Below are 27,671 nucleotides of genomic sequence, written 5' to 3' on the forward strand. Positions count from 1 at the left end.
GCCCCACGGAGAGAAGGGACAGAGCCCACAGCCCACCACCCAGCCGTCCCCACGCACAGCTTCCTGTGTTTTAGGGCGAGGACGTGCCCGTGCAGCGCAGGTTGGCCCCGCTGCACCACATGGCACTTGGCAGCTCCCTGGTGCGGAGTCCATACCCCTTCTGGACATCCCAACCACTGCGTCAAGTCTGCTTTAATGAGCCAGTTCAAATGAGTCACCTTTTTATTTGACTGGGGATTTTCATCAATTAATCTTTCAGTGGTTTTAGTTTACCACTAATTTCTTTACAGAAAGTCATATCTGAGTTTTCCCTCAGTCACTTCTCTTTCTATAGGAATGTGCCTGTTGCTGGTAGTGCTAACCCTTTTTTTTCCCCTGGTTCCAAGGTCCAGCAAGATGCTGTCAGCTCCTGACATTTACACTGCATCTCTCCTATGCACAACTCCAACATTTAACTTTTATTCAGCTGCTTATGCTTCTTTCTTGCCTCTCTCTACTGTTCTCTCCCCCTGTCCCAGTCTGTATTTTACTACGTGTGCTCCCTCCTTCTGGCCTCTGCTGGGATTGCTGTTGCTAATTTCTGGTGTCATTAGATCATTAGTCACTGTGATGCAGGAAATCAGACCACACCTATATGCTTCTACCATGGACATCACAGCCTTCACATGCAATCCCTTTGCCACTGCAGACCCCCTATTTTCTACTCTCATCTTTCTTCACCACCCTCCCCATTACCTAACAGAGAGAGCACCCCCTCGGGAGAGGAAGATTTCTGTGAGAAAGTGGGGTTTGTAGCATGCCTTGAAGATTCTCACTCAAAACCACATAACTGGGGGCTATTACTGTGACCAGTTTAGCTCTAGTTACAAATATCATCCTGTGTCCCTCAGTCCTTACTACTAACCTCTGAAGACTGTCCTGGCAGAGAAGCGATCCTGTCTATTCTACATTCCACACCCTCGGCCTGTCCCCTCGCCCTCAGACATAACCGCTGTGGAACACCCCCTGTGCCGCTCCCTGCGCCACGGAACGAGGATGGTCACGGCCAGCTGGTACTCCTGACATCAGCACTGTCCCCACTGACACTGAGAGATTTGTGTTGCTGAGTGATTCCTACCGAGTATCCCAAGGTGTTTCTCTTCTTCCGATTGCTGCTTTTCCTCACGGAAGCTCTCATCAGTGTATTCCACATACCTTGCCTTCCAATAGACTCCCCCAATTCGGTAGGGGCTACGCTTGAAGAATTGCTCAGCAGTGCTAAAGGCAAAGAGCAAATGTCATGTAATTTCTATGAAAATCAGTGCTGTTCTCCCACTCCCTCCCCACACCTCTCTGCAATGCCAGCAGCATCTCCAAACCAAGCAGCTCTTCAGGCAAGGACAGCACCTCTGGTCTGGAACAACCACAGCTCGTCTCTGTGAAGCTTTTTCATCCTACAGACTCATCTACCCGCTGTGTTCAGGGAGCACCTCTGGCAGGCAGCCCTCGCCCAGCCGAACGGCCAGGTGTGATGGCACAGGTCTGAACAACATCTCTACACAAAGTGTGCAAGAGAGGGCAGCAAACAGAACTGTAGTGCTGTAAGGGAAAGGCAGTGCTAAAACACTCTGTTCTTCAGAGGCCAGGGGACAGCTGCAATCCCAAATGAAAACACCCCACACAACAGCTAGAAAGAGAGAGCTATTTCCTCCACCACCACCCTCTCCAAACACAGGCTTAACACGCTGTGCAGAAGGCAGCTTAGTCACAAGGCCAGTTCACAGGTCTAAAGAGCTTTCAGTTCTAAGGTCTGCAAGAGAGTTAATGATTTACCCAGAGCCATCAGCAACTGCTCTGCATTTCTCCTTCTCCATCTGAGAGATCCTCTCCAACAGCTTCCCAAGGAAGGGAGTGGAGGGGGAGGAATGTCTTTGTTTCAATTAGCCAAAGTCTGAACGGGAAACCACTCACCAGCTGCTCTCACAACCATCTGACACGTGGGATGAAGGCTGTCAGAGGCCACTGCATTTGATTTCCTGGAAATCACTTGCTGCAGCAAGGCTGCACGGAAGCAGGCTAGCTCTGCCACCCCGTGTCTGCTGCAGGATGTGCTTTCTTAGTAGTTCATTGAATATACGGGTCTGTTCCTAGCTCAGGCACAGCAAGCAGAAACAGAGCCCAGAAACAAATGTGGCAGCTCACGTCCTACATAAGCTGGGACTGCCAGTGTCTGTGGGCCAGGCTGTGGAACTCAGCATGTCCCCACATACGTCCCTGTGGTACCGAGCACTGCCCTCAGCACAGGCTTGCTACAGCAGCCTACCTTTCCAGCTGGGGTCACCTGTCTCCACATGAACTGCAGGCATGCGTTTTGATAAGAAAGACATCCCACATTTTCCCTCGCAGCCTCCCCAACACAGACCAGAGCCCCCAAACCCTGTCCTGCCCACCAGCCTCCCGCTTACCTGCCTGCCTCGCTCAGCCGGTGCCCGCTGCGCTGGTCGAGCCCCGAAGGGCCGTAGTCCCACTGCACCTCCTTCGCAGCGATGTAGTATTTCCGGACTCTCCCTCCCAGGACGGACTCCGGTGCTTGCTGAGAACAGGGCCGGACCTCGTAGAGTGCCCCCATACCCGCTGCCCAAGACACGGTGGAGGAGACACACGCTTAAGCCCTCTTGGCCAGTCTGAGCAGGCAAGGAAAACATCCCAACCTCCTGCCACAAACTGGCCATTTTTCCCTTTGTTCTCCCAAAAGGCACATGGCTGGGAGAAGGCGATAAGGTGGTTCCCAGAGCAAGAAGGCTTTGTGTCAGTGAGCAGAGCATCTAACCTTAGATACTGGAGGCTGTGGAAGTATGGACAGAGAGTAGACGGAGCTTTCTGCTGTACTCGGATGCACCCAGCATGTGCTCCCTGCAGGGACTGCAGCTCCGAAGGCACTGCCCCACCTCAGCCCCCAGCCGTACCAAACTTACTGTCTTCAGCACTGATCAATGTGGATCATCACACAGTGGTACAAGGTGCCCCCAGTAAGCCTGGCCTGCACATTAATCATCAATTCACCCCAATTTATACAAGACAAGGAATCACCCCATTCATCTAGGGACATTTTGAGCGGGAATGCTGCCCAAGGCACCGTCCCCTGCCACACTGCAGGTCACGGGCCCACACTGGGAGGAAATCGGGAGGCCGCAGAGTGCAGGTCAAATTCCAGCTTCTGCCTTACCTTGTATGTGGTCATTGATCTGACAGCTCAGCAGCCACCTCCCAGGGTTACTGGGGACCATGTCTGCTGTAACAAAAGTGGCTGGGAAGAGGCTGGCCACATCCGTCCTATGGCCTCGAATCCTGAGCGTTTCTCCGTGGAAGTAGGCCGTATGAACATCGATTTCATTGCCCATCCCGAAGAGGTGCCATGAAACGTAATCCCCAGCACACATGGTCACGTCAGGGAGGTTCCCAAACACATAACCGTTAATAGCTGCAAAACCAAGCAAGCCAGAATCAGAGATTTGAAAAGGGGCCTTCAGAGCTTCTGCCAGCAGGTCCCAGTACAGGCAACGTTTGGGGGATGGACCTAACCAGAACTCATCCCCCTCCTCTTGTTCTGGAGAGCCCAGCTCCACAACTCACTCCTAAAGTGTCTCCAAAATCTCCAAACAACTCAAAGACTCACTCAAGGCAAAGATTAAATCAAACCCTTCTTTCTTCTGGGGGTGTTGCACTGTCCCTGTGATGTTGGTCACACATGACCTCAGAGCTCGCTGCCTGCCTTCTCCCCCTGCCCACGCCCTGGCACACAGCAGCACAGACACCCCCAGAGTGTCTGGGCAGAGCCAGTGGTGACACTGACCATGCATTTTGTTGCTCTCTTGGAATTCCTCATCTTCTTTGTCTACGGAGCCTGGATCCGTGCAGAAGGACGCTATGTTCTCATCCAGGTACCAGCTTAGGTTCTCATCCACCACACTGAACATCAGAAAGAAATCGATGTCCACGTCCTGGCGTTTCTGAGACCTGCCAGTCAGTATTCCTGCGGTGAAAGGAAAGGTGAATGAATACTCACTCATGCAAAAAAGCAGACTTCAGCCAAGGGATTAAAACAACAAATAGTAGAGTAACTCCTACCACACAAATTAGAGACAGATGCTTCCCCTGCCATTCTAGCACAGCTCACTGCAGAGTTCTAGCAAGCTCACTCTTTTCTAATATATCCCGGCTAAAGTGTTTCTCACTCCCAAGCAGCTCTGCCACTGCATGGCTGAACTACAACACCTTCAGCATTCTTACTCCTGCTGAAATCAAACAGTCCCCATTTTTTCTAATATACAAACTAGGTCTTGGACAAGATTCCTGCTTTTAACATGAATTCAAAGAGCTCTCTGGGATCAAGAGGCCTAGAAGCTCACCTGCCCAGACACCAAGAGATAAAGACAAGGTAACGGCTAGAGCCCAGCTACCACACAGGTACCATCTTCCCCAGTCATGCTGCACTTTCCCCTGAAGCTGGGAGTATCCCCATCATCCTATTCTTCTTCAAGTCACCACCAAATCTTCACAGTATGAAACAGCAGCCCTCAGCTGCTTCCTCTTGGAGTTTCTACCTTTTTTGCATGTAAGTAACGGCCCGATTAATCCAGATGCAATGTCCTTTGGTGCATCAACATGAGAGTGGTAGATCCAGGTCAAGCAGTTTGGGTCATCAGCAGTTGGGCTGTGATCTTCAGGGACAGTCCAAGTGTAGGTGTAGTTCCCTCCTGGGAAAACAGCATCATCCTTCTTCTGATCCTGGGGGGACATATCAGGATACAGGGATCCTGGAACAATTGAGCAATCACAGCATCCATTCAAGAAGAGCAGAGATGTGCACACATATAACCTTAAATCCACACACATAACCTTACACTGTGCCATGCTCCCTCAGCAGAGATACACCTATATCCTCGGGAGCAGATTTCAAAGCACAACTCACCATCCCGAGGCTGAAATAAATGTTTTATCATCATTCCCTCAGGGAGAAACTGAAGCACAGAGCCACCGTAAGGCAGCTTGCCCAGTAAGGGGTCAGCAGAGTCAGAGAGATGATTCCCATTCTGGCTATTGCTCCTTTGCCTCCAGCTCTGCTGGGTGCCACGGGCAGCCTCCAGCAACCTCCACAGCACAGAGCAGCCCCTTGGCCTGGCACCTCACCATTCCTGTGAGCTCCCTCGGCCTCAGCACGCTCATGACTCACACTACAGCACTTCAAAGAATTAATACAGCTCTTCCCCTTCTGCACCACTCTCCCACTAGCAAGCTTCAGAGGTTCTTCTAAAACCAGGAAATCTGGGCTGTGTACCATAATGCAGATCAGGAAACTACTCCCAGAGCAGCGAACCCGCCAACCCAACATCAGGCGACGTGACGAAGCACCAAGTGCACCTGCTGCCCAGCAATACAGCTCTGGGCTCACCAAGTCACGCTACAGACACCTCTCCTCCGCGCATACACCTAAGCTCCCAGTCAGAAAAATCAGTCATGGCAGCGGCTCATTTACCTTCAGAGTCCTTCTCGTAGAAAACACCGTGAGGATGGATTGTATATGGTCGACCAGCAAAATTTTTAAGGTGTACTTTAATGGTATCCCCCACTTCTGCGCGGATGATGGGCCCAAGGAACCCCAGCCAGCCTGGTTTGGGGATCTCAGTGGTGTACGTGGAGTCCGTGTATTGCTTATAGACAGATTTCTTGTACGTGCTTCCCACTCTGTCTTTGCCGGGCTGGAGGAATGTTGAGGCCCTGCTGTTAAATTCAGGAAAAGGAAAGGCACCATGAGTCATGTGTTACACAGACCAGGTGGTCGGTAACACAGCAGAGTGATGACATGCAGCTTCCCCAAGCCCAAAAGCTTTGGTGTTACAGGGGACCCCTGGATGCTCCCAGCCCTCCGTGATTCTCCTCCTTGCCCACCCCAGCTGCCGTGACACAGGACGGACAGCCCATGGGAGAGCCAGCATCGTGGTGTCAGGCCCCTCTGCTCCCCCAGCGCCCAAAACCCGCAGGGACATCAGCACGTCAGCAGCTCAGCAAGCCCAGGACCCCCTGTGCCACACCTGGCCACAGCCCCAGTCCCTCACCAACAGGCACAAAGTGCCCCTGAACTGGGCAGAGCCAGGGAGGAACAGGGAGGCTGGTGCTGCCCTGACAGTCACGTGTGGGTGACACGGGGAAGACCAAAGCCCTTTCCATGCCCACTTCAGCCTTCATCTTCCACGCCTTGGTGGTATTCGTAGCTAAATCACAAGTGGGGAAGAAAAAAACCCTACAATCTCCTGAGCTCTCTGGCCAAAATTTAGAGTCTAAAAGATGATTTTCTACTTAACAGATTTTTACCTGCTTGTAGGATGGCAGACAAGGCAGGCAGGTACGTACCCAGTACATAACCAGCTTCCAGAGTTAAAACCTCATACAGGTACTGAAGTTCAACTCATGAGTATATTTGCTCTTTATGGCCAATTCTTAGTAGATAAGAGATGAATCACCATCCCAGTATTAGCGGGAGAGGCCTAAATGCGAGCTGAGGTTACTCCCACCATATCCCCTATCAATCATCCTGCAGTAATATAAGTGGCCCCAAAATACAGGCAAACTGCTGCGTATGGCCAGAAGATGAACAGTTGAGACCAAAACAGCACTGCCCTTGTGCTCAGACTCATCCCTTTGCCAAGTCATCCCTGCAGGCACTATTAGCCAAGAGTTTACAGACCATTCATACTTAATTTTACAGATCTGCCTCTTTTTTCCCCCCCACACACAGTCCATTTGTTCCCAGCAAAAAAAAATTCTTCAAGCATTTTACTACCTCCATCATTCATATCAATATCATATCCTTTTATTGCTAGAAATTTCGTTTCTGCAATCATTCTACAAGTAAGTCTCATTAGCTAATTGTCTGCAGTGACAGAATAGTTTTCAAAATGCTTTTAGGCTTAATGGCACTGAATTTAATTTCCTGCTCTTCATGTATTATAAGAGAAAGCAAACAAAAACCACTGCATTCATTATCACTGCAGGAGTCAGCAATAACATCTTTATTAATCCTGAATTTTGAGGGAGTTCCTTTTCTGTGAACTAATTTAAGTCTATTCAGCATCTCCAGGGAGAACAGAGACTCTTCCATGCTAAACTGACAGACCTTGGTGTTTACCTGTGACCCCCTCCTATTCCTGCTGTGCTGTTTCTGAAAGATATGTATAAACCCAAGTGTTATTTATTATGGAGGGGTAAATAACTGAGATTGAGAAACACAGGTTATTTGCCATAGAAAATGAGGGGGTAGGGAAAAAAAGCACAAATGCCTTAAAAAAGCTAAGGAAAGCTATGCCAAAAAAACCTCCAAAACAAACAACAAAAAAAGGTTTGGGTGTTTTGAAAACTAAAACCAAAACCTATTTTTGTAGTGACTCAAAGTAACTATTGCAGTTTCCAGATTGACTTTTGCAACAAAAACATTTTTCAAACAACCCCTAAAATTTCAGGCAGGAAGCTCAATTAAGTCAAAGGCTTGAAATTCCATTTAAACAAAGCCCAGCCAGCTCTGTGAAGTCATTCACATGAAGGTGAAAAGTCACTGTGCCTCAGGGTACACAAGTCTATCACCAGCTGGAACTAAGGAAAACGAAACCCCGGGGCAGAGCATTGCACAATCTGTTCCGTCGTAGACGCCTTCTCTTCCCTCGAGCTCTGCTCACAGCAAGCTCCATTAAACTGACCCTTCCTTCTCCCACTGATACGGTTTCTAAGTTCCTCTGATAAAACACGTTAAACGTTAAACCCATAAAGATCAAACATCTCTCAGATCGTGTCTCTTGCTTGCTTAGATGCCCCAGAATAGCTGCATAAAGTACACATAAAATTACTATTTTAAGGCAGTAGCAGATTAAATTCTCACAGAATGCAACATACAGGTCATGTGCAATGCTCTGGCTAGCCAGCATGTTCCTTCCTGTCGGAGCGTAGTCCCAGTCCACCTCGCGGATCCCCAGGTAATAGATGCGGGTGACACCTTCAGCAAACGCGGGTGACAGCACGGGGATGTAAAGCAGCAGCAGCCAAAACAATCCCATCATAGCCTGAAGTGAGGGCGCTTTTGAGGGTTGCACCTATTTGGGAGAAAAGAAAAACAAAGGTAATGAAACAGAAGCAGAATACGCCCCCATGGTTTGAAGGTACTGAGCTTTGAGAGGGTATGAAGAAATCAGGTAGAAGTCCTGTTGGGATCATGATTCAGATATCCAAGAAGGAAACACTCCCATAACAGAATCGATGCACAAGGTGGATGGAGATTATGCCTTGTTAACCAGCCCCCAATATCAAACGTGCTTCTCTCATAACAGTTTGATTAGTGGGTTTTTTCTGGTCTGCAGTTCTCCTCCACACGCTTTGTTCCATGGCGCTGTGAGAGCCCTGCTCGTGCTGTAAGCTCTCAGGAGAGGAGGTGAGCAGGCACACGGCCAGCACTACGGCAGCAGAAGAGGCACCTGCAACCCCCCCGCGCCAGGTAACCGAGGGCAGCGGGTCCTGAGCAGGAAGTGCCACGCACTCGGGGATTTCAAGTGACTGGTTTTTCAACACCTCTGATGTCCCAAATCATCTTACAGCACCACATAGAAAGCTCGGGGAAATAATCCCAAGCAAGCGTCGTTGTATTTTAAATTGCTGCCAAGATCTCTATTCCACTAAGCCACCTGAGGAAGTACAATTCAGTCACTAGGAAGTAATTTTAAATTTCATCTTTTTTAAAGACTGCTCCTGAAGAGTGGTTCTCTGTCATCAGGGAGTGCATCTCAAATGAGCTGCACAAGGCTTTTTGCTTAGTCTAGTTCCATTAAATATTTTCCCCATGATTTAGATCACAAAGTAAGGAGCTTATTCATAAAGCTTCCAACCAACACTGAGCTTGGTGTGAATAAGCACCAGAAATACTCTGAAGAGAGATCCAGGGCAAGTTACAGAAATTGTCTGAAATCATCAAAATATAATTCTGTGAATACAATTTCTAAGAACTACCTGTATGAAGGAGAAAATGATGTAACATGGGGCAGCAGAATTATACCAAATGATAAGAAAATAGCTTAGCGTTAAAATGGATAACAAACTAAATAAAAACCCACATGAAAATGCTTAAGAGACATGTCAGCCAGTGACATAATTAACAAAATTAACAAAGCTGGATGTAACTGATAATCAAACTGCCATCTAAACCAGACATCCAGCTCTGGAGACACATAACAGCAACTTAGAAAGCATTCAGCAGAGAGAAACAGAAAGCAGAAGAATGAGAAGAATGTGACCTAGCAAGAAAGCTTAAAGGAATCCGTTTTCTTTAACTTCAAAAAGAAGGGGATGGTGATACCATGTCAAACACAGAAAGGTTTTTTTATAAAGTCATTGTCATTATTTATTCTCTCCTGCCTTTGCTAATAGCAACATGAATACATCAGGTTTATTTGTAGCAAAGCTGGACATTCTGTAAGCTTCCAGCTAGCACAGCATCACACACTAGAACAACTTTCCCAGAGGAGCTGTTAAACCTCTTCCTGCATCCGATACCCAACATACGGGATTGAAGCCCAGCACATGGTGATGGACTAGATCCCTACTCATGTATCACCTCCCATCCTGTATTTCTGATTTCCAGACACACTGCACTACCCTCAGAAGCTAATGACGACCAAGTATTACCAATTCCAAACAGTCATTAAGTTGAGAGAAAGCAACTCTCAACTTGGAAAAACCTTCTTTCCCTCCTTTTTCAAAAGGGAGCTGTAGGGATCTCTCTAAATCCGAGATGGTTTTGGTCCATCAAAGCAGGACAGCTCTGCTCCAGCAGCAAGCCCTTCCCAAGGTCCCAATCACACACCTGAAGAAGCTGGGGCACAGCACAGCCCCTTCCCCGCGGCCCTGGCAGAGCAGGACGACGGCAGAGCTCAGTCCCATTGCCCCCACTGCCCGCCAACCTCACCGACCTTCTCCCCTGCTACTGCTGCTCCGGTGACCATTGTCCTTCAGGAGAGGTGAAATACCTGCGCTGATCCACTCACTCCGCGCCAAAAAAGAGGTTCAAAGCAAGGGGTTGGGAGAGCTGGACCCGTGCTGCTTCACACACGCCATGGCAGCAAATGGCAGCGGTGACAGCAAGGAGGAAAGACAAAGCCGGTGGCGCCAGCCCTCAGCTCGAAACCTCCCACCCTGTCGGCACACACCCCGCTGGGAAGGGCAAGGGGATGCCTTTGGCTCGGCTGAGGATGTGGCCTCGTCACTGCAGGTCAAAGTATTCCAGGGAAAGCATGCCCAGGGCGTGGGGCGGCTGCCCAGAAGGACCAGGAGCCGCTGAGCCTGGGGAGTCAGCGCGGGCTAATCTTTATGTCCTCTTACATTAATGGGTTTTGCAAGCAATATCAAACCCTAGGAAAGGGCAAAGCTTAGACTTTATACCAAGAGCAAACAGCGACTCTTAAAATCGGTTGTGAAAACCGCCTACCGAGACAAATCCCCGCTGCATCAGGCCACTGCTGCTGCGTGGCAGAGTCCCCGCTCACCACATCAAAGCTCCGCACTGCAGCACCAGAAACCTTATCAGAGAAATCAGCCCCGACCAGGAGTCGTGGCAGTCTGAATGCCTCGTGGACGTTCTCCGGCAGCCGAGAAACCGAGGACAAAGTCTTTGGGACAGCCTTACCCAGGCTTTGCAACAGTCCGTGCGGATCTCAGGCTGGAGCTGGGTCACAGCATTGCGCGCATCTCGCGGGGGGGTTAGGAAACAGCAAAACAACGTCACCCGGGGAAGATTCGGCGGGCTAGAACATCAAAAAACAGCAAAACAACGTCACCCGGGGAAGACTCAGCAGGCCAGACCGATTTTGTGCTCACAGTCTCTCGATGGTGACTAAGCACCGTGTAGTTACTTCAGTGCAAGGTGAAGACAACCAACAACCGTAAATTCTTTTCGAAAAAGTCAATTTTTCTCTGAAAGATATGCCTTGATTGAAAAAAAAAAAAAAAAAAAGCCGAACGCAAACTTTGTATTACATTTACCCCTGAACCCTGATACTTCTCAGCAGAATCCTTTCTGCCCGGAGTTCCCTTTCCCTGACCGCGCAGGAACCGCGGGTGCACAGCGGACGGTTGGGCTCCTTCCGCCGGAGCCAGGCGCTCTGCCCGGCCCGGGGCTCCCTCCCGACCCCCGGCTGCGGGGAACCACCGCCCGGGAAAGGGGGAAACACCCGTCGCAGGAGCGCGGGAGCCGCTCCAGCCCGCACTAGCGGAGCGGGGCTGGGCGCGGGCGCCGGGGGAGGGCGAGAGCGCGGCCGGGAGACAGCCCCGCGCCCGCGGGGGCAAAGTCTGGGCCCTCAACCGGGGCGCTGCCTGCCCGCGCCCCCCGCAGCCCCCTCCCCGCCGCGCCCCTGCGGGCCGCCCCTCAGGACGCACCTGCCCGCCCCGCCCGGTCCCGGCGGCGCGGCGCGGCCCGGCCCCACCGGCGGCCCCTCCCCGGGGAGGCGCCGGGCGCGGCCCCTTTAAGGGCGCCCGGTGATGTCACGGGGCCGCGCGCCGCGCTCCCTCGGGAGCACAACACGAGTCACGCTCGCGGGCACCGCGCGGGCCGGGCGCGGGGGCGGGGCCTGGCGGCACGCACCCAATGAGCGGGCTCCCGCGGCCGGAGGCCCCGCCTCGCGCAGCGTCACGGCGGCCGCGCGGGCCCCGCCCACCCCCCCCGGCCCGCCGCTCGGGAGCGCGGCCCGGCCCGGCGCGGCCCCAGGATGCGGGAGGGGCCGGCGCTGCCCGCAGCCCCCGGCGCCTCCGGCGCCGCCGTGCCGGGGTTCCTGGCCAAGCTCTGGGCGCTGGTGGAGGATCCGCAGAGCGACGACGTCATCTGTTGGAGCAGGGTGAGGGGGGCCCGCGGGGGGTCGGGGCCGGCCGTGACAGGCGGCGAGGGGGGGCCCTTGTCTTCCCCGGGGCGCTCCGAGACACGCCCCGCCCCGCCCGGCCCCCGGTAGCGGCCGCCCCCGGGCGAGGGTTCGCGTGCGGGGGGGCGGGGGGAGCCCCGGGGCGGGAGGGAGCGGCGGGGGGGAGCCCCCGGTTGCGGGGGTCCCCTCCCGGGTTGCGGGGGTCGCCCGGGCCCGCGCGTGGGGGCCGGCAGGGGCCTGGGCGGCGCGGCGGAGCGCGTCCCGGTGCTCAAACCTCAAATTACGCGTCGTTAGGTCGGAGCGGAGGCGCTCAGCGGAAACAGGCGCTTTAAGGAGTAATTAAATGTTGATTTTCGCTCGCCGAGACGGAGGACAGGCCTCGGTCCCGCGCGCCCGCAGGCGCAGGGCACGGCCACCCCCCGCGGAGCAACTCCGCAGCCGGCACGACCGCGGCGTTTATTTTCGTCCCCGTCACTTCGAAATCCGTGGGACTTTCCGCCGCTTTTTTCCCAGAGGTTCGTCCTTCCCCAGGGCAAACGCGCGGGGGAACGTGGCATCTTCGTTCGCTTTGCGAACAGCCCAGAAATGACACCGAGACCTGCGCGATTTCAGCAAGTTTGAACTTGAAAATATGATAAAGCTGAAACTGCGCCTGTCACCGTTACCCCGCCTCGCCGCTGGGTTGTGTTGTCCGGGCTGCCAGTAACCCCGCGACGTTACTCGGTTATTTTTAGTGGTGACACAAGGCGTGCGATGGAAGAATCTCGTCAGGAGCGGGGCAGCTCCCGCCTGGGCGGTAAAAGCCCTCCGGCGGCACGGATCCAGGGTGCTCCAGCAATATTGATGTTTCTTGCGCACGGATACGTGTGTTTTTAGAACTATTTTTCTTCGGATTAAGATCAAAACTTCAGGGCTTTAAAAAAAAATCCCCCGTTCAATAGAAGTGTTCCATGTAGCGATCTTTTTGGATTCAAACTTTTTAGTGCAGTCCCAAGTGCTCAGAACTGCTCGCACAGACAATTCCCTTTGCCAAGTGCCTCCCCCGCTGCCGGAACTGTGTTGCTTTACGGTCTCGACTTAGGAGCAACCCCTTAGAAGAATTATGCTTGTTCTCTGACTGTTGCTTCTTGTTTCCTAGAATGGTGAGAACTTCTGCATTCTGGATGAGCAAAGGTTTGCCAAGGAGCTGCTCCCCAAGTACTTCAAACACAACAACATCTCCAGCTTCATACGACAGCTTAACATGTGTAAGCATCAGCTGTTATGTATTCTTTCTGCCAAGTTCGTCACTATTTGGCATCCATCTGAATTTCTTTAAACAAACCGATTGACTTGGCAGGTCTTTCATCCCTGAAAACCTGAATTCTGGTTTTGAGTTCGCTTTGCAAAAGAGAAGAATAACAGTAGAGCTTGGCTTTGTCCTTCTTTTCTGTGCTCTGAGTCCTTTTGAGTAACAACCATAAAAATATTATTCCATGTTGTGGTACCTGAAGCATGGGTGGAGTCCTCTGGGCCCCAGTGGTAGTGGTAATGGTAACAGCAATCTGTCCTACCCAGAACAAAGGCTGCGTCTACACCCCTGCATCTAGTACATGGGAAAAAATGCCGAGATCATGCTGCTGCCTGCACTGCTGTGCTGAAACAAGATTAGTCACGCTGAGGGATGAAGCTGGACTAAGTTTCTCACTGTGTTTTCTGCGCGCAACTTGTGAGCAGCACGTGATGTACATTGTGGAGCATGTGTACAGCTTGTACAGGCGAAGCAGCTGGAGTCAGGGGGTAGTTCGGAGGTGTCACACCATCGGCAGGGCTGCAGCACACGGCAGAAACGGTTGATTTGCAGCAGAGAGCTTGTGGGCTGGGCGAAGGTGCAAACCGCCTTGGTGAGACTATCCATGAGGGCGCAGGAGGCATTCTCTAGCCTGGCCCCGTAGGTTTGCCCAGGCTCTCGAGCTGACGCCTGTCCAGATTCTGCCAGACGTGAGCAAGAAGGCATGTTTAGCCTCTTGAAATGGGGTGGATGCTGTTGCTTGTGTGGAGTGCTGAGACTCCACCACCTGAATGTCAAAGGATAACACAAACAAACCATTGTCAGTTGCTGTGTAGCGAGGGTGAAAGCTGCAGTGCAGATGTTCCTGTGAAGACAGGCAGTGCAGTGGCAGGCGCCTTTTCCCACCAGACCCGTCTCTCCTAGCTCCAAGTAAAGTTTGCGAGTGATAGCGCTGTTGGGGCGCAGTGAAACTGGGATATGTTAACTATGTTAAAAACTCCAACCAGGAGAGGTATGGATTGGTCTGTTCACTGTATCTTGCATCTGTACCCTGTGGTACTTGAAGTGGTGATGGAAACAGCTGGCGATGTCTTATTTCATACAGGCATCCTGGTATGGAGAAAGTACTCTGTGTGTTTGTGTAGGCTGAGAACTAACTTCTCTTCCTTACATTATTCTGTAGACCCCAGTGGTACAGACAGCACTTGTTTGATATGTAGTTGTCTGGGATTATAGGCACAAAAGGGATGGTGCACCATTCCACAGCTTCCACAGGGACAAGGCTGTATTCAAGATGTCCTAATAAATCTCATTTCTAACTGACTTCTGTGATTATTTGGACATCGCAGTCTCGCTTGCAGACACTAGTTGGCCTCTGCTGTGCAAGCTGTTGGGAGAGCCTGCAAAGTCATTTGATAGTGTTCTGGACATGTTCTCCAGCTGTGAAGATCAGAGCAGTCAAATTGAGCACCAAAGAGAAGCCGCTTTGGCTGTTCCTCATGGCTTCTGCTCCCAGCCACTGTGGAGCTGTAGGCACTGCAGTAGCCGTGGGGTTTTCTTTAGCCGTGTGTTGTGACAGTCAGCTTTGCACTGAAAGAATTGACCTTGTTACTGCTTCTCCACAGATGGCTTCAGGAAGGTGATTGCTCTGGAGAATGGTATGATCACAGCAGAGAGAAGCTCAGTCATTGAGTTCCAGCACCCTTTCTTCAAGCAAGGGAAGGCACATTTACTGGAGAACATCAAGCGCAAGGTACAGTCCAGGAATGTATTTGCTTGGTTACAAAAAGGAGTTTATCAAGAGCATGTCTGGGGCTTTCAGACACTTTACAGCCAACAAGTTCCATGGGAACCAAGGTTGTGCATCATGATGCAAGCCTCTGACTCCCTCCTGAATGCCACACTGATGCTCGGCTTGGCCTCCCCGTTCCAGCGCTCGGACAAACACGCCCTGCTGCTGCTTAGCAGTGCCCAGCGGCCGGACCGCGCTCTTCCTCGCTGGCAGACTGGAGCCCCTTTTCCACAGAGAGTTCACGTACCCGCCTACAGCTTGGCACGGTCTTCAATTCTGCCAGCATAGCAGAGCTGCAGAGTCACAAAGTGAAAGAAGTAAAAGGAAATACATTCCCAGTTGGTGCTCACTGAAAATTAGCAAAGGCGTCAGTAATTGGTTGACTTGGGCGAGTTTGCATAAACTACATTGTTCCTCCAAAACGGTGCTGCCACTGAGCTACATCTTTATTAGCGCTTTCCAGTTTTCTCTTGTACATTCGAGTCTTGTCTGACCTGTTTCTGCACAGATATTTATCCTCTGTTGGCACATTACAGTCCATAATATCCTGGCTGCCAGAGAAAGAGACTATCATGATCCATCATGTTGACATCTGAACTGCAGAATCTTTTCTTTAGCATGTGGTAATCGTAATGTGGTAGCTCTATTGCCCGAGTTCATAAAAGCGCAGGGTAGGCTTCAGAGTCACAATTGTGTTTTGATTGATTCTTCACCGAGCTGTCTCTGCTCCCAGTCACAGCTGGGAAGTGTCGTCATGCAGCTGCTTCCCAAGTCAGGCCTCCACCCCTCCCAGGCACCCCAACAGCTCGCTTGCCTCGCCTTGCACACCTGGCTGCCTTGCACACCTACTTGCACACCTGGCTGCCTTGCACACCTACTTGCACACCTGGCTGCCTTGCACACCTGCTTGCTCACGTGCTTGCTCACATGCTCGCCGGGCTGTTGCCGCGGGCCACCGGCGTTGTGTGTGGCACCGAGTTTCCCTGGAGCGCTGCGCTGGGTGGAGTGTTCCCCACAGAAAGACAAAAGCTCTAGTGAGTGCCAGGGATGTTCACATGAAACTATTGAATGTTCTTTGTTGCACAGGAAACGTTAGTGATTTTTTCCAAATGTCCACTAGTTTTTCCTGCTCTTTTGCTGTCTGGAACAGAGTCCTATTTCAGTACTTGCTGTAAACTGAATTTCAAGCCTCTAACGAGAATGCAGGTTTGAATGTGGGACTCCTTTATTGTCTCCCTGGTAGCGTCAGCTCTGCTGGTGTGCTTCAGTCTTGACACCCTTATTACCTGCTTAGAGACTCTGAAGAGAGCAATTCCTTGCACTTGGGCAGGGTACTTTAGTTTGGCCCTTTTTTCCGAGGCAGTCTGACTGCATTTGAAGTTTCCACCTGCCGTCTGCATCTTTTGGGTGTCTTCCCCGTGGAGAAGTGGCATGCTGAAGAAAGTTATTTCTGTGGAGTGATCACATAGCAGTACATTCTGTTCCATCAGGAAGTGATGGGATGTTATTTTATAACACTGTAGGTCCGTTTCTGAGCATCCCATTCTCCTTTGAAAAGGAAGGGGTCTGCAAGGCAGCCTGCATGTGGAAATTTCCTAGCCCTTCAGTGGGCCAGGCACAGATGCTTTCACCTCCCCCTTGGAATTCAGTAGAGTAAGAAAAATCACAGCGTGCTGCAGGTGGGGAGGGACACCTGGTGGTGATCTGGTGCAAGTCCCTCTGGTTCAGTGATGGTCAGTATTTGGCTGAATGATTCTTAAAATTATGCCCATAAAGCCTGGACGTGTCACTCAGAGGTGTGATGCACCAGACCTGTCTCTCAAAACCCTGCCTTGTGCGTTGGCTGTCAGTGCCACCGCCGCAGAGGGAGCTGCTGAAGGGACTGGAAAATTTTGAATGTAGAAGCGTGGGGAGGAGGGTGAGTGAGCTTTTTGCGTTCTGCTGACTCTTCCACCATGGTTTGAAGAGATGTCATTCACGGATTCTGCTGTGGGCAGAAGAGCAGTCTGGGCTCTGACTTTCTGGAGGAGGGTCTCCATAACTTCGGAATGTCAGTAGAGGGAGCACCAATGTGGGAACCTGCAATGCAGCTGGCATGGGACAAACTTTCAAGCTGCACAGGGTTCATCTAATTAGACACCTTCCTTCTTCCCCCCGCCTCCCCTCAGGAACTTACAAAAATGTGTTACTGCTGTGCTGGCAGATTTAGCCACACCTAAGAGGAACACAGTTGTCTTGTTCTCACCCCACTAGCAGGTCTGTGTTTTGGTCCTGGCCCGTGTCTTGCCCTTTGACAGTGGAGGGCAAGCTGTCACCAGTCCTGTCTGAGGGGACCCCTAGGGAGGGCCCTTTTCACTCCGCGGTGGGCTCTTATCACGAATTGCAACAGTGAATCTACTGTCTACACCTACAAAGTGCTAATCTCAGGTTTGCACTGTCAGCTGGTTTTTTTCACACAGTGTAGGCTGTCCTAAGGACTGTGGTCTGGCAGTTGTGGTGTTTTGTGATAAGTAAGAACTATAGTATTACCTAAGCTTTTAATGGAGTTTATATCAGTTCTTCTACAGACTAACTAAGCTTTTCCAGTGGCGGGGAGTATGCAAGGCACTGTTAGTAAAGCATGTGTAACCTGCTCCTCTTTCAGGTATCTGCAGTAAGAACTGAGGATCTCAAGGTCTGTACAGAGGATTTGCACAAAGTGCTCTCTGAAGTCCAGGAGATGAGAGAGCAGCAGAACAACATGGATGTCAGGCTGGCTAACATGAAGAGGTAGACTCTGTCCCTTTCAGAGGCACTTTACACTGAGTGTTGCTATATCTAATGGAACTTGACTCTAAATGTGGGTTTCGTTTGAACTGGAAACAGGTGAAGCTATAATTTTTTCTAAGAATGCCCATTCCACCCCACACAACATTCTGAATCTTGTTTGCTTTTACAATTCAGTTACAGACCAGAGATTAAGACTGGGAGTTTGTTGACTATCTTGAGATTTCATTTTGGGTGCCATCACCTGTAGCAGTTTTTTAGGGCAATGAAAGCATTTCCTTTTCTAAACAGAAAACAGGGTTAGATGCAGCGAGGGAGAGTTAGTCTTCAGTTTTCTTTCTAATGGGAAGTGGACTTCGCATGTCCTCATCTCTGTTCCCTCAGATCCTTTTCATACAGGCACTGGTGATTCATTGAGATCACTGGTATGCAAGCAGGTATCAACCAGAGTTCAGGAGGTACCCTCGCTCCACTCCCTCTGTTCCTTTAAAAAAAACCCACCAAGCAAAACAAAAAACCCTCAAACACAAACTCTGAAACAGTTCTGAGATGGTCTGTGTTACGCCTGTTTCCAAAGACCAAGTCTTTATTCTAAGGCTTTGAGGCTTTGAAGGAATACTTCAGATCGAGATTATTGCTGGAGCAGCAGAGGATGAGAATGTCCTTATTAGTGAGTGTTTGGTCCTGCCTGATGGAAAACGGAGTTAATTTAACCCAGAGTTTATACTAGTGGATTGGCTTAACTGGTTGTTAGTTATCCACGGAAGGAATGTTGCCATTGGTCCTGCAAGGTACTGTGAAAGCTTAAAAGCTGTAAAACTAAAGCATATAAAGTAAACTCTGTTCATCCTCTGTCTTCTGATTTATTCTGCATTGCAGAGAAAATAAGGCCCTGTGGAAAGAAGTGGCAGTTCTAAGGCAGAAGCACAGTCAACAACAGAAGCTGCTGTCTAAGGTACCCTTGCAGCCTCTTCAGTGCCACCACCCTTGCTCCTGCCTCGGTGACACCTGATGGCATTCTTTGCTTATGTAGAATTACAAATGACACAGAGCTGAACAGGCTATATTAATACAGCATAAAGAAAACGTTCACAGTTCCTGAGTGTCCCAGAAGTAGCACAGCAAAGAACCACGAGCAAAAGACTAAGGAAAAGTCGTAGTAAAAAGGATTTAATTGCGTTTGAAATATCAGTGAATCTTATTTGGAGAGAAATCAGTAAATCAAGCGGACCTGGGGTAAACATGGTGCATGGTAGTGCATGGTAACAGGAGCCTAAACGAGAGATTGCAGGCACATGGACGGAGTCTGTGAAGGATCTTGGACCAAGACAGACTTAGACCACTCAAGAAGTCAACTTGGAGCCCAGAAACTATAGGAGCTTCTGCACTGGAACAAATTTTCTCTGGTTTATCCCTCAGCTGTTTCTGGTCTGGAATCCTCTAGTGACCTGTGGTGTTACGTTACATTTTAAAAAACCTAAACCTGTCCAAGTGGGATAATTTTTCAATGCCATTTGTAACTATAATTTTGGTTTTTAAGATGCGAATGCAAGTGAATTTTTAATGTGCCTATTAATTTCTGTTGCATAACTACATCATTTTGTAGTAAAATCTGAATTAATAATTTGTTAGGATTGCTATGCTAACCACTTGTTTTGGTTTTTTGTTTTTCCTTTTTAGATTCTTCAATTTATCCTAAGTTTGATGCGAGGAAATTACATTCTCGGGGTCAAAAGAAAAAGGTAATTACTGAATGGGTCACAAATCAGTGTCAGATGTGAATTATAGGGATAAATCAGCTGCTAGAAGCAAGATACTTTTCTTAAAGTGTATGAAGAATGTTTTTATCACTTGTATATTCAAACTTGAGAAAACTGATGGAAGTTGAAAAAAGCATGAAGTAAAGATTTCCTCTTCGTAATAAAAAAATGGGTGGGAAGAGAATATACTATGCCTTTTAAATTTCAAAGGGCACAGTTATCAGAAATGGTAACTCTTTCAAAATGTGCAGATGTGACTGACTGACTCAAAACAGAAAGGATGTTTAGAATGCGGCCTGTCTACAGTATCCTTACTAAAAACATTCCTAAAAAGCCAGTTTTCTTAGAAGTGGAGGAATGGTTGTTCTTGCTCTCGCTGCGTGTATTTGGCATTGCTGCAGCCTTTCACTGTGGAGCTATGGGCTAAAGCCCTGTTTTGTCTCAGGTCTCTAACAGATGCTGCAGGTGCTTCACCCTCCAAGTACAGCCGGCAGTATGTTCGCATCCCCGTGGAGAGCGGCCAGGCGGTAGGTGTTCTGGGGGGGAGTCATGGGCTGGGCCGGGTGACAGGCAGGGATCTCAGTCTTCCTTATAACTGTTAATACCCTAATCTGACAGTCACGTGCACGCCATGTTGAAGTGGGCAGCTTTAAAACATTGCTCTGTAAAATCGTGCAAATCGGCACGGCTGGTCACAGGTGAAACCTGAACAGGAGATAGAAGCTGCAAGAAGAACCGAGCTTCAGCATCAGAAAGTGGAACCCTTTGGTGTATTCATTCTGTTTGCTGTACTCTGCAGGTGTCTTTTTCTGAACACGACGCAGATGGCGAGGGTGGAAATGGCACAGGTCTCATCATTCGAGATATCACTGACACCCTGGAGAGTGCCACCGACGGCCTCCTCGCCGTGGCGCACTCGAGCGGCAGAGCCAGGTACGCTGGAAGGGTGCCGTTGTGCTTAGGTTGTTAACTGGTAGTTCTGTCGGTGTAAGTGAGCCACAGGAATTCTGGGCAGCCTCTCTGAATTTTAGCTCTGTTTATGCATGACAGGCCAGTTTTTAGGCTGTCTTTTCTACAGCATGTAGCCTGGTCATGGCCAGCAAAGCCTTTCGAGAGCTCCTGTCGCGTCAGGAGTGCCCGCAGCCCTGTCAGGCTAATTGGCACTTGGAGTTTAATTTGCTGAGGCTTCTCTGTTCAACAAATAAGCACGTACTTAACTTTTCAACTGAACAGGGACCTGAATGCCTATATAAGTTACTAATAAAAAATCCAAAATGCAGATAGGTTACCAAGAAACAAACCAAGATGTGTAGTTTTATCTCTGGTTTCAGTCCTACTCGCTAATGTTGTGCTAAGCACAACTGAAGGGAAGGCATTCTTTTGTGTCGCATTAGATTCCTGTGAAAACCCATTTAGCTGCTAACATTCCAGAGTGAATTATGGCCCAGTTTGGAATCTTTTCTTTCTAGAGACACAGTGTTTGGAGTTTCCATCCTGCCTAATTTCCATATGCTATTTTGCTGCTTTTAGCCTGGCAAAATGGGGTGTTTTGCTCTGATACATGCTGTCTGTATTAGCTGTAATAAAAGATTCTTCATCTGCCTTTAGGAAAGCACTTTTCTTCCTTTTCCAAAGACCAATTGGTTGGCTGAACCCTTGACTGCCTTGACCTTATTAGATACTGAGATTTGAGATAAACTTGGAATGAGTAGTAATACAAGTGATGAATTCTCCTATGTGCTGTTTCTCTTTGGGTCATGTTTTAGAGAGACACAGGCAGCTCTGGATCCTGGCTTACCTCTTTGCCAAGTAGCGCAGCCAAATGAGTTAAACTGTGCAGAACCTATCCCACCAGTTCACAGAAACGATGTCAGCAAATGCAGTGACACGGGCAATGTTGCTGTGGAAGTCCATACTGTTCAGCCTAATGCTCCAGAAGACCCCGTGTCTGTGATTGACTCCATCTTGAACGAGAACAACTCTGGGAACCAAAATGATCCTTTACTGGACAGGTATTAACTTGCTTCTGGAAACTGCTAGGTTGTCGTCATCTTGTGGGATCTTGTCAAAATTTTAGAGGCTGTGTTTAGCAGAACGTTGTGAATTAGCTTTTCAGATGTCGTTGATGAACTGAAGTTTCTGCCCCTGTGTTAGTGGGTCTGGTAAAGGTCACTAACACCATACGGGAAGAGCGGGGCAAGCTGGTCTGTGGGAGCTGTGGCCCTGGGCTGCCTGCTGCCTCACGGCGGGGGCCCTGTCACCTCCCGGAGCTGCGGGTGCTGCCAGTGCCGCCGAACAGCAGAGGGGGAGCACCACGGGCTGCTCTGCTTCTGAGCTCTGGATGAGGGTTTGCGTCAGCGGCAGTCTGATGCTGTTGCTTCCTTTCTTTGCCCCGCGTGTCTGGGAGGGTTGGCTTCCCTTGGCGTGGTCAGAGCAGAGAGGCGCGGGCCGTGGCTGCTGCTCAGCAGCTCCCAGCCCTGCGCTGCCCCTCGGCTCTGCCACTGCCACAGCGGGGGCTGCCCCAGGGAACAAACTCGAGGTCTTTGTCCTGACGGCTCTTCTGCTGTACTGAGAGCATGAGTCACAGCACTCAGTGTGGTCTGAAGGCCCTCTAATATCACAGAATCACGGGATGGTTTGGGTTGGGAGGGACCTTAAAGCCCCTCCAGTGCCACCCCCTGCCCCGGGCAGGGCCACCTTCCACCAGCCCAGGTTGCCCAAAGCCCCGTCCAACCTGGCCTTGAACCCTTCCAGGGAGGGGGCAGCCACAGCTTCTCTGGGCAGCCTGTGCCAGGGCCTCACCCCCCTCACAGGGGAGAATTTCTGCCTCAGATCTAGTCTCTCAGTTTGAAGCCGCTACCCCTTGTCCTGTCAGTACGTGTGACCTAGTCTGGCTCTCATCTTGCCCCACAGCTGTGAGAACTGAGAGGTCAGCAGATAGTTCCTAAGAGTTTTTTATGCCTTGTCGTGTAAAAGAAGGGCCTAACTGCCAAGTGTTTCTTACAGTACTGTATCATTTTCTCTTTTTAGGGAAGAAATTCAGGACTTTCTTAATTGCATTGATGCCAGCCTTGAAGAGCTTCAAGCAATGCTATCTGGGAAGCAGTATAACTTTGGTTCTGAAGCTTTCAGTGATGTGAGTGTCTTTCCACTTTTTGTGATTTCAGAAAACTATTGCTTAGGTTGCATTACAAAATTTTACTGATTTATTCCATGTTGTAATGGTCAGGGGAGAAAATGCTGAGAAGCAAATTGTTATGGATAGAATAATACCTAGTCGTTCTAGCAGCCTAACAATGTACGAGGTAACATTGAGAGCCTTTTTCAGTTCATACGGTATTTCTGTTACACATAACTCAAGGGGAAAAAAAAAAGTGAAGAAATTAGATTTTCTTCTTCTCAAGCCTTTGTCACATACCATCACATCCTGATTATGTGTTTGATTATACATTATGATATGGAATGAAACTCAGCCATAGACCTGGAATCACTGGGAAACAGGGTGATTTTCTCGTGCTGTCCTGCCCAAGGCTGCAGGTGGGTACCCTGCCGGGGGCCTGCGAGGAGCCGCCTTCCCTCGGCTTCAGTGCACGGAGCCGTGTGCTGGGTCCTGCCGTCCTTTCAGGAGCCTCTGGAGTGTTAAGAACCTTGTTATATGACATACGGTCTGGTTTTGTTTTCAGACACTTAATCCTGAGCTGCCAGCCCTGGATATGAGCTTGATGGAGACTTGCCCTGGTATGGAAAATGTAAGAGTAAGAGTTGCTCCTATGATGGGGAGGGTTAAGGCGATGTTGAGAGCTGAACTCTGACAGAGGGTGGGGGCTGGACTGACAGCACAGGATGGAACTGCCATTTTATCTGGACTGCTGACAGTGTCTCAGCTGTCCCTGTTAGCATATATGAATTTAAGAGGGTTCTCAAGATAGTTTCAAGTCTTACGTTCCTAGCTGCAGTAATGCACTCACGGGCTGATTTGAACTGTCAGTTTGCTGCGAGTGTTTGCTTCCTGAATACACCTGAGAACAGAAGGAAGAGGGAATCAGACTGGTGTCCGCTGAATCAGCTGTCTCTACTGACAAATTTTTTTTTCCTATCTCTTCTGTGCCTTCTGTTTAGAATGAGGAGGGTAGAAAATCTTGTCTTTTTCTGGTCTAAGTGTGTGAGAACAGTTTCTTGGCTTGTTTCAAATAGCCTCAGGGATTCCCAAGATGTCTTTTAGCCAAGTAGTAACTAGGTCTGGGGTTATAGTTCACATGAGACCGTGTGTCTTCAGTCTGTCTGAAGACTGAAGTACTAAATGAAGAATCTAATGCAATACACTGTATGTATTCTGAACACGCTGTATGGAATTTCCTCAGAGGGTATACAAAAGTTCAGCGCAAATTTACTTCTCTTGGTCCAGTTCCTAAAACTGACTCACATTAAAAACCCTTGCAAGTGTAATTTATTTTGTAGTCCTGGAATATTTAACCAAGGACTGCCCAGTCATAAGAGCTTTGACCACAATTGAGGTAAAGTGAAGCTGTGTTCAAGCAGCACTTGCAAAATGTAATTATATTGAGAAATCATGTTTAATAGTGTTATTCCAATAAGACAGACTATAATAAAGCTTCTGGTTTAGAAGGTAAATTAAATATTTGCTAATCAGAAGCTTGTTCGGCTTTAATAAGTTTAGTCTGTGTTTCACTGTGTCTTATTCCGAGCTCCTGTTTGCTGGCCCTCAAGTGCAACAGTGGGCTCACTGGTCGACTGTTTCATTTCTCTTCCCTCCTCCTTTCCCCTTTAATTTTACTAACCAGTCAGTGAAGGCTTGGGTTTTGCTGCTGTGGTTCTTGTTAAGCATTCTCTTACTCTTTATCTGTTTTGCTTCAGATTGCAAATTTGGCAGAGAGCACTGAAGATCTGGGAGCGAGTGAGAGAGAAGCAGCAGGAAGCAAAGGTGGGCAGGAAGGAGCACTGAGAGTTGTGGCAGTTCCAGACTCTTCCAAAACTGTGTGTTGAAAGGGAATTTTTGTAGCTCGTAATACGCTTTATCTCCTCATTTGGTCTGGGCTTAAAATGTTTGTGAAGGTTGGAATGTTTCACTGATCTGGACGAAGCTGTGCCTCAATCTGGAGAGGCCCCATCCTGTGCCCCGTGTTGGTGTTACCTTCCCTTTCTCTGACTCGTGGCGGTGGGGAGCAGAGCTGCAGGTGTCCTCAGGGTGTCTTCCCCAGGGGCTGCGGTGCTGAGCCTGAGCTCCCCTCCCCAGCCGTACCTGTAGTCTGTCAGAGCTCAGCTCTGAGGGTTGCCCGACCGAACCAAGTTTTGAAGCAGCCTCTCCACTTTTCCTTGTCTTTAAGATTTACATGACATGGGCGCCTGGCATTTAAGCTGTTTGTTTTCCCTCAGATATGCAGCTGATACAGTACAGGGCCAACCCTCTGCTTTCATTATTTGAAGAACTGCCTTCAAGTGAAGCTGCAGGGAAGATGGAGGATCCAAAAGACCTTCTACTGCCCTCCCTGGAGGAGAAACCTGCTCTTCATCCTCCGTCGGGTGGTGGAACTGTCCTGCCAGGGGCAGCTCCAGCAAACCAGGCCGAGCCTCTGGATGCTCTGGGCGTGGGGGATCCCCCTCTGCTCTCGGAAGATGGCAATGGAGAGTATAAACTGTTTCCACTCCTGCTTCTCAGTCCTGTTGCTAACTTCATAGAAGAAGCCTCTGAGATAGAAACTTCCTGAGCTCACATGACACCTGCAACTGGCTTAGTGATGTGAGACAGACAACGAAGGACTGGATTGGCAAGAAGCTTGACCTCACCTGCTTCCTGGGTGCTGTGTTCTGTGTAGGCAAAAGTTCTCTTCCTACAAGCAAAGAGCATGCCTGGAAAAACTGAAAACAAGCTCAAAAAACGAGCTGGTGGGAGTGAAGGCACTGGGTAGAGGGGAAGAGCAACATCCCTGTAAACATACTGCAGTGTATTCCGTACCTTTTTATCTGATATCCTTATTGCAAGAGGAAATCTGTTTGTATCCCATTTGTAAAGTTTGGCTGGGTGTATTTGTTGGTTTGGTTTTGGTTGGTTTGGGGTTTTTTTCCAGTTGACTGGATAGTAATGTGTGTAACATTTTAAACGTGGGTTTTACTCTTTGAGAGCCTGTTCAATAGGTGGCTTGTCTGCTGTTTGGAACTTAGGATTTTTTTAAGATTCTGTTTTTAATTTGAGATTTCTTTTTTGATAGTTTGTGGCTACAGTTGTTTGTGTTTGCGCTCTACTCCTAGATTTGCTCCTAGGTACAGGCAACATTTTTCCTATGGAAAATTACATTTTAACTGTGGAATGTTAGTTTTTAACGTGCTAACACGCATGCATTGCCACGGGCTGTCGGTGTTGTGGTAGGAAGTGCTCGCCACCCTGCATAACGCTGCTTTCTCATGCACATTGCATGGCAGCTCTTCTCGGGTAACTTGCACCTCGCTCACAAGTCACATGTCCTCAGAAATTTTGAGTAGAACTGATTCACGTCTAGCAGAGTCCAGCAGCTGCCCTTAAAATGAGAGGGAAGGGAAAAACAGGAGCCGTGGCATAACCTGCACTGACGTAGGACATGACGTTAACGTTTCTCTTCTGCTTGCAGTAGCTGCTTGTTCACCCAGCCCTGTGTGAGCACTGGACTTCGTGCTGCGTTTGCTGCTTGTGGAATCCTACAGCTAAATTAGCTAGATGCGTTTGAGTCCTTTGACAGCAGATTACAAAAACTAGTGTCTGCTTAATCAAAAAAATCTCTCCCCAAAATTCCTTTCTGTGCTGTTTTCCTGACATCTTTGCGCAGCCCCTGGTGCGAGTGCAATAGCAAGTTCTTCACTGACACCAAGTCTGTAGCCGTCTGCCACTAACACACACACACTTGAGATTTGCTGTGGTGACGCAGAACTGAAGAGGAGGCCTGGAGGCGGGTAGAAAACCTGTTGTATAATATCATGGGATATTTCCTACCAGCGCAATTTCTTGAAGATTTTTTTCAGTTTTAGGAATTCAGGCTACCTACAGGCTTTGTTCTCTCTAAAGTTTCTGAAGTAGTAAGATTTTACCTCTTTTATATTCAAGAATCCAAGGTAATTTGATATTCTGAAGCCTACTAGGTAATGCATGTTGTCTGTGCTGGTGTTACTTAATTGGATTTGTGCTTCATTGTCAAATCTTTTGAGTTGCAGAGGAGGATCTTGCTACTGTGTGTATATGTGTAGTGCCTTCACAGTGTCATTTTATTCCGGTGCTTCTGTAACTGCTTTCACCTCATGACCCTTCGTGCTTGTATCTTTTGAATTGCCTTTTGTCAGGTACATCTTACTTTACCTTTTTCTAGTCTTTCTTTTGCTTACTTCTTGAGACAAAGTGCTGAATAGTCTCAAGTTTTCATGAGCTAAAGGGAGAGGGGGAAATGAATGAATTGTATATCTATCTGTCTTGGGTTCTGTTTTTTTTTTTAAATTTCTTCCCAAAGGCCTCAATTTTGCCAAGAGTAAAACCGTAAAAAAACAGACTTTTCTTCTGCTGTTTCAACAGCACGGTGCAGACAGCAGTGTTCTCTGAGAGGCTGATGTTCTGTAACTCACTTCCTGAACAGGTTAGACTGAAGGGTAGTTCCTGTTATGGGTTAGTCATGTTCTTCCATCATGGAGCCCTCTGATCTCAGCGCATCTCACCATCAGATATTTGATCTGATTGCATAATAGTTTTTTAAAATGCTTTCTCTCTTAAGAAGTTAAGAAACCAAGGCTTAAGAAAACTGCAAATAAAAACTTGTGCATCTGTGTCTGGTTTATGTACTGGTCTAGGAAAAGTGTTTATGCAGGTTTCCTAAGAAAGATTGCAATGGAAAGGGGAAGGCTGAATAGTAAGAGAAACCCACATACTGAAGTAATTAAACCCAAGAATTGCAAAACCATTACTCTGTTTCTTGTACATTATTTTTGTGTGTGTTCCTGTGTGTGCCAATACTTCCCAAACCTGTTTACTGGATTTTCTAAAAAGGAGAGCTTTGCTGTGCGCTGGGGGATCTCATTACACAGCTGCTGCTGGTTCAAAAATAACTGAAATGCCAGGGTTAGCCTGGCACTGGCTTTCAGAGCTTTCAGCCTCTGGAAAAAGAAGGAGGTTTAAACACACCACG

General features: G+C 49.1%; 2 protein-coding genes across 6 annotated transcripts in view; one reads left to right on the top strand and one right to left on the bottom strand.

Annotated features, from left to right (window-relative positions):
- Positions 1-13,025, bottom strand: part of HEPH (hephaestin) — a 27,363-nt gene extending 14,338 nt beyond the window's left edge. The window contains exons 1-9 of one of the 5 annotated variants that reach the window (XM_074915526.1): positions 12,199-13,025; positions 10,700-10,817; positions 7,924-8,120; positions 5,516-5,760; positions 4,584-4,796; positions 3,833-4,012; positions 3,206-3,460; positions 2,445-2,613; positions 1,118-1,257 (exon numbers count right to left, since the gene is read on the bottom strand). In XM_074915526.1, coding sequence (XP_074771627.1) covers positions 1,118-1,257; positions 2,445-2,613; positions 3,206-3,460; positions 3,833-4,012; positions 4,584-4,796; positions 5,516-5,760; positions 7,924-8,087 — 1,366 coding nt within the window. In that variant the 5' untranslated portion in view covers positions 8,088-8,120; positions 10,700-10,817; positions 12,199-13,025. Of the gene's footprint in view, positions 1-1,117; positions 1,258-2,444; positions 2,614-3,205; positions 3,461-3,832; positions 4,013-4,583; positions 4,797-5,515; positions 5,761-7,923; positions 8,121-10,699; positions 10,818-11,055; positions 11,077-11,448; positions 11,496-12,198 lie in introns of those variants that run through there. The other 4 variants (XM_074915524.1, XM_074915525.1, XM_074915527.1 and 1 more) reach the window with 4 other exon arrangements.
- LOC141964790 (heat shock factor protein 3-like) lies at positions 11,739-25,738 on the top strand. Its single transcript, XM_074915529.1, has 13 exons — positions 11,739-11,903; positions 13,063-13,171; positions 14,820-14,947; positions 17,631-17,755; positions 18,632-18,707; positions 19,433-19,494; positions 19,958-20,039; positions 20,312-20,445; positions 21,279-21,524; positions 22,543-22,648; positions 23,196-23,261; positions 24,388-24,454; positions 24,907-25,738. The coding sequence occupies exons 1-13, from the start codon at positions 11,778-11,780 to the stop codon at positions 25,236-25,238; spliced, it is 1,659 nt and encodes a 552-aa protein (XP_074771630.1). The 5' UTR covers positions 11,739-11,777; the 3' UTR covers positions 25,239-25,738.
- The last annotated feature ends 1,933 nt before the right edge of the window (positions 25,739-27,671 follow it).

This window comes from Athene noctua, chromosome 11 (assembly GCF_965140245.1).
Source record: "Athene noctua chromosome 11, bAthNoc1.hap1.1, whole genome shotgun sequence".
Lineage (NCBI taxonomy): Eukaryota > Metazoa > Chordata > Aves > Strigiformes > Strigidae > Athene > Athene noctua.

Excerpts from the sequence above, each read along its gene's own strand:
- LOC141964790 (XM_074915529.1), top strand. The coding sequence starts at position 11,778 with ATGCGGGAGGGGCCGGCGCTGCCCGCAGCCCCCGGCGCCTCCGGCGCC. Across the intron at positions 17,756-18,631 it reads AGGCTGGCTAACATGAAGAG|AGAAAATAAGGCCCTGTGGA; the intron begins GTAGACTCTGTC and ends TCTGCATTGCAG. Across the intron at positions 23,262-24,387 it reads CTTGCCCTGGTATGGAAAAT|ATTGCAAATTTGGCAGAGAG; the intron begins GTAAGAGTAAGA and ends GTTTTGCTTCAG.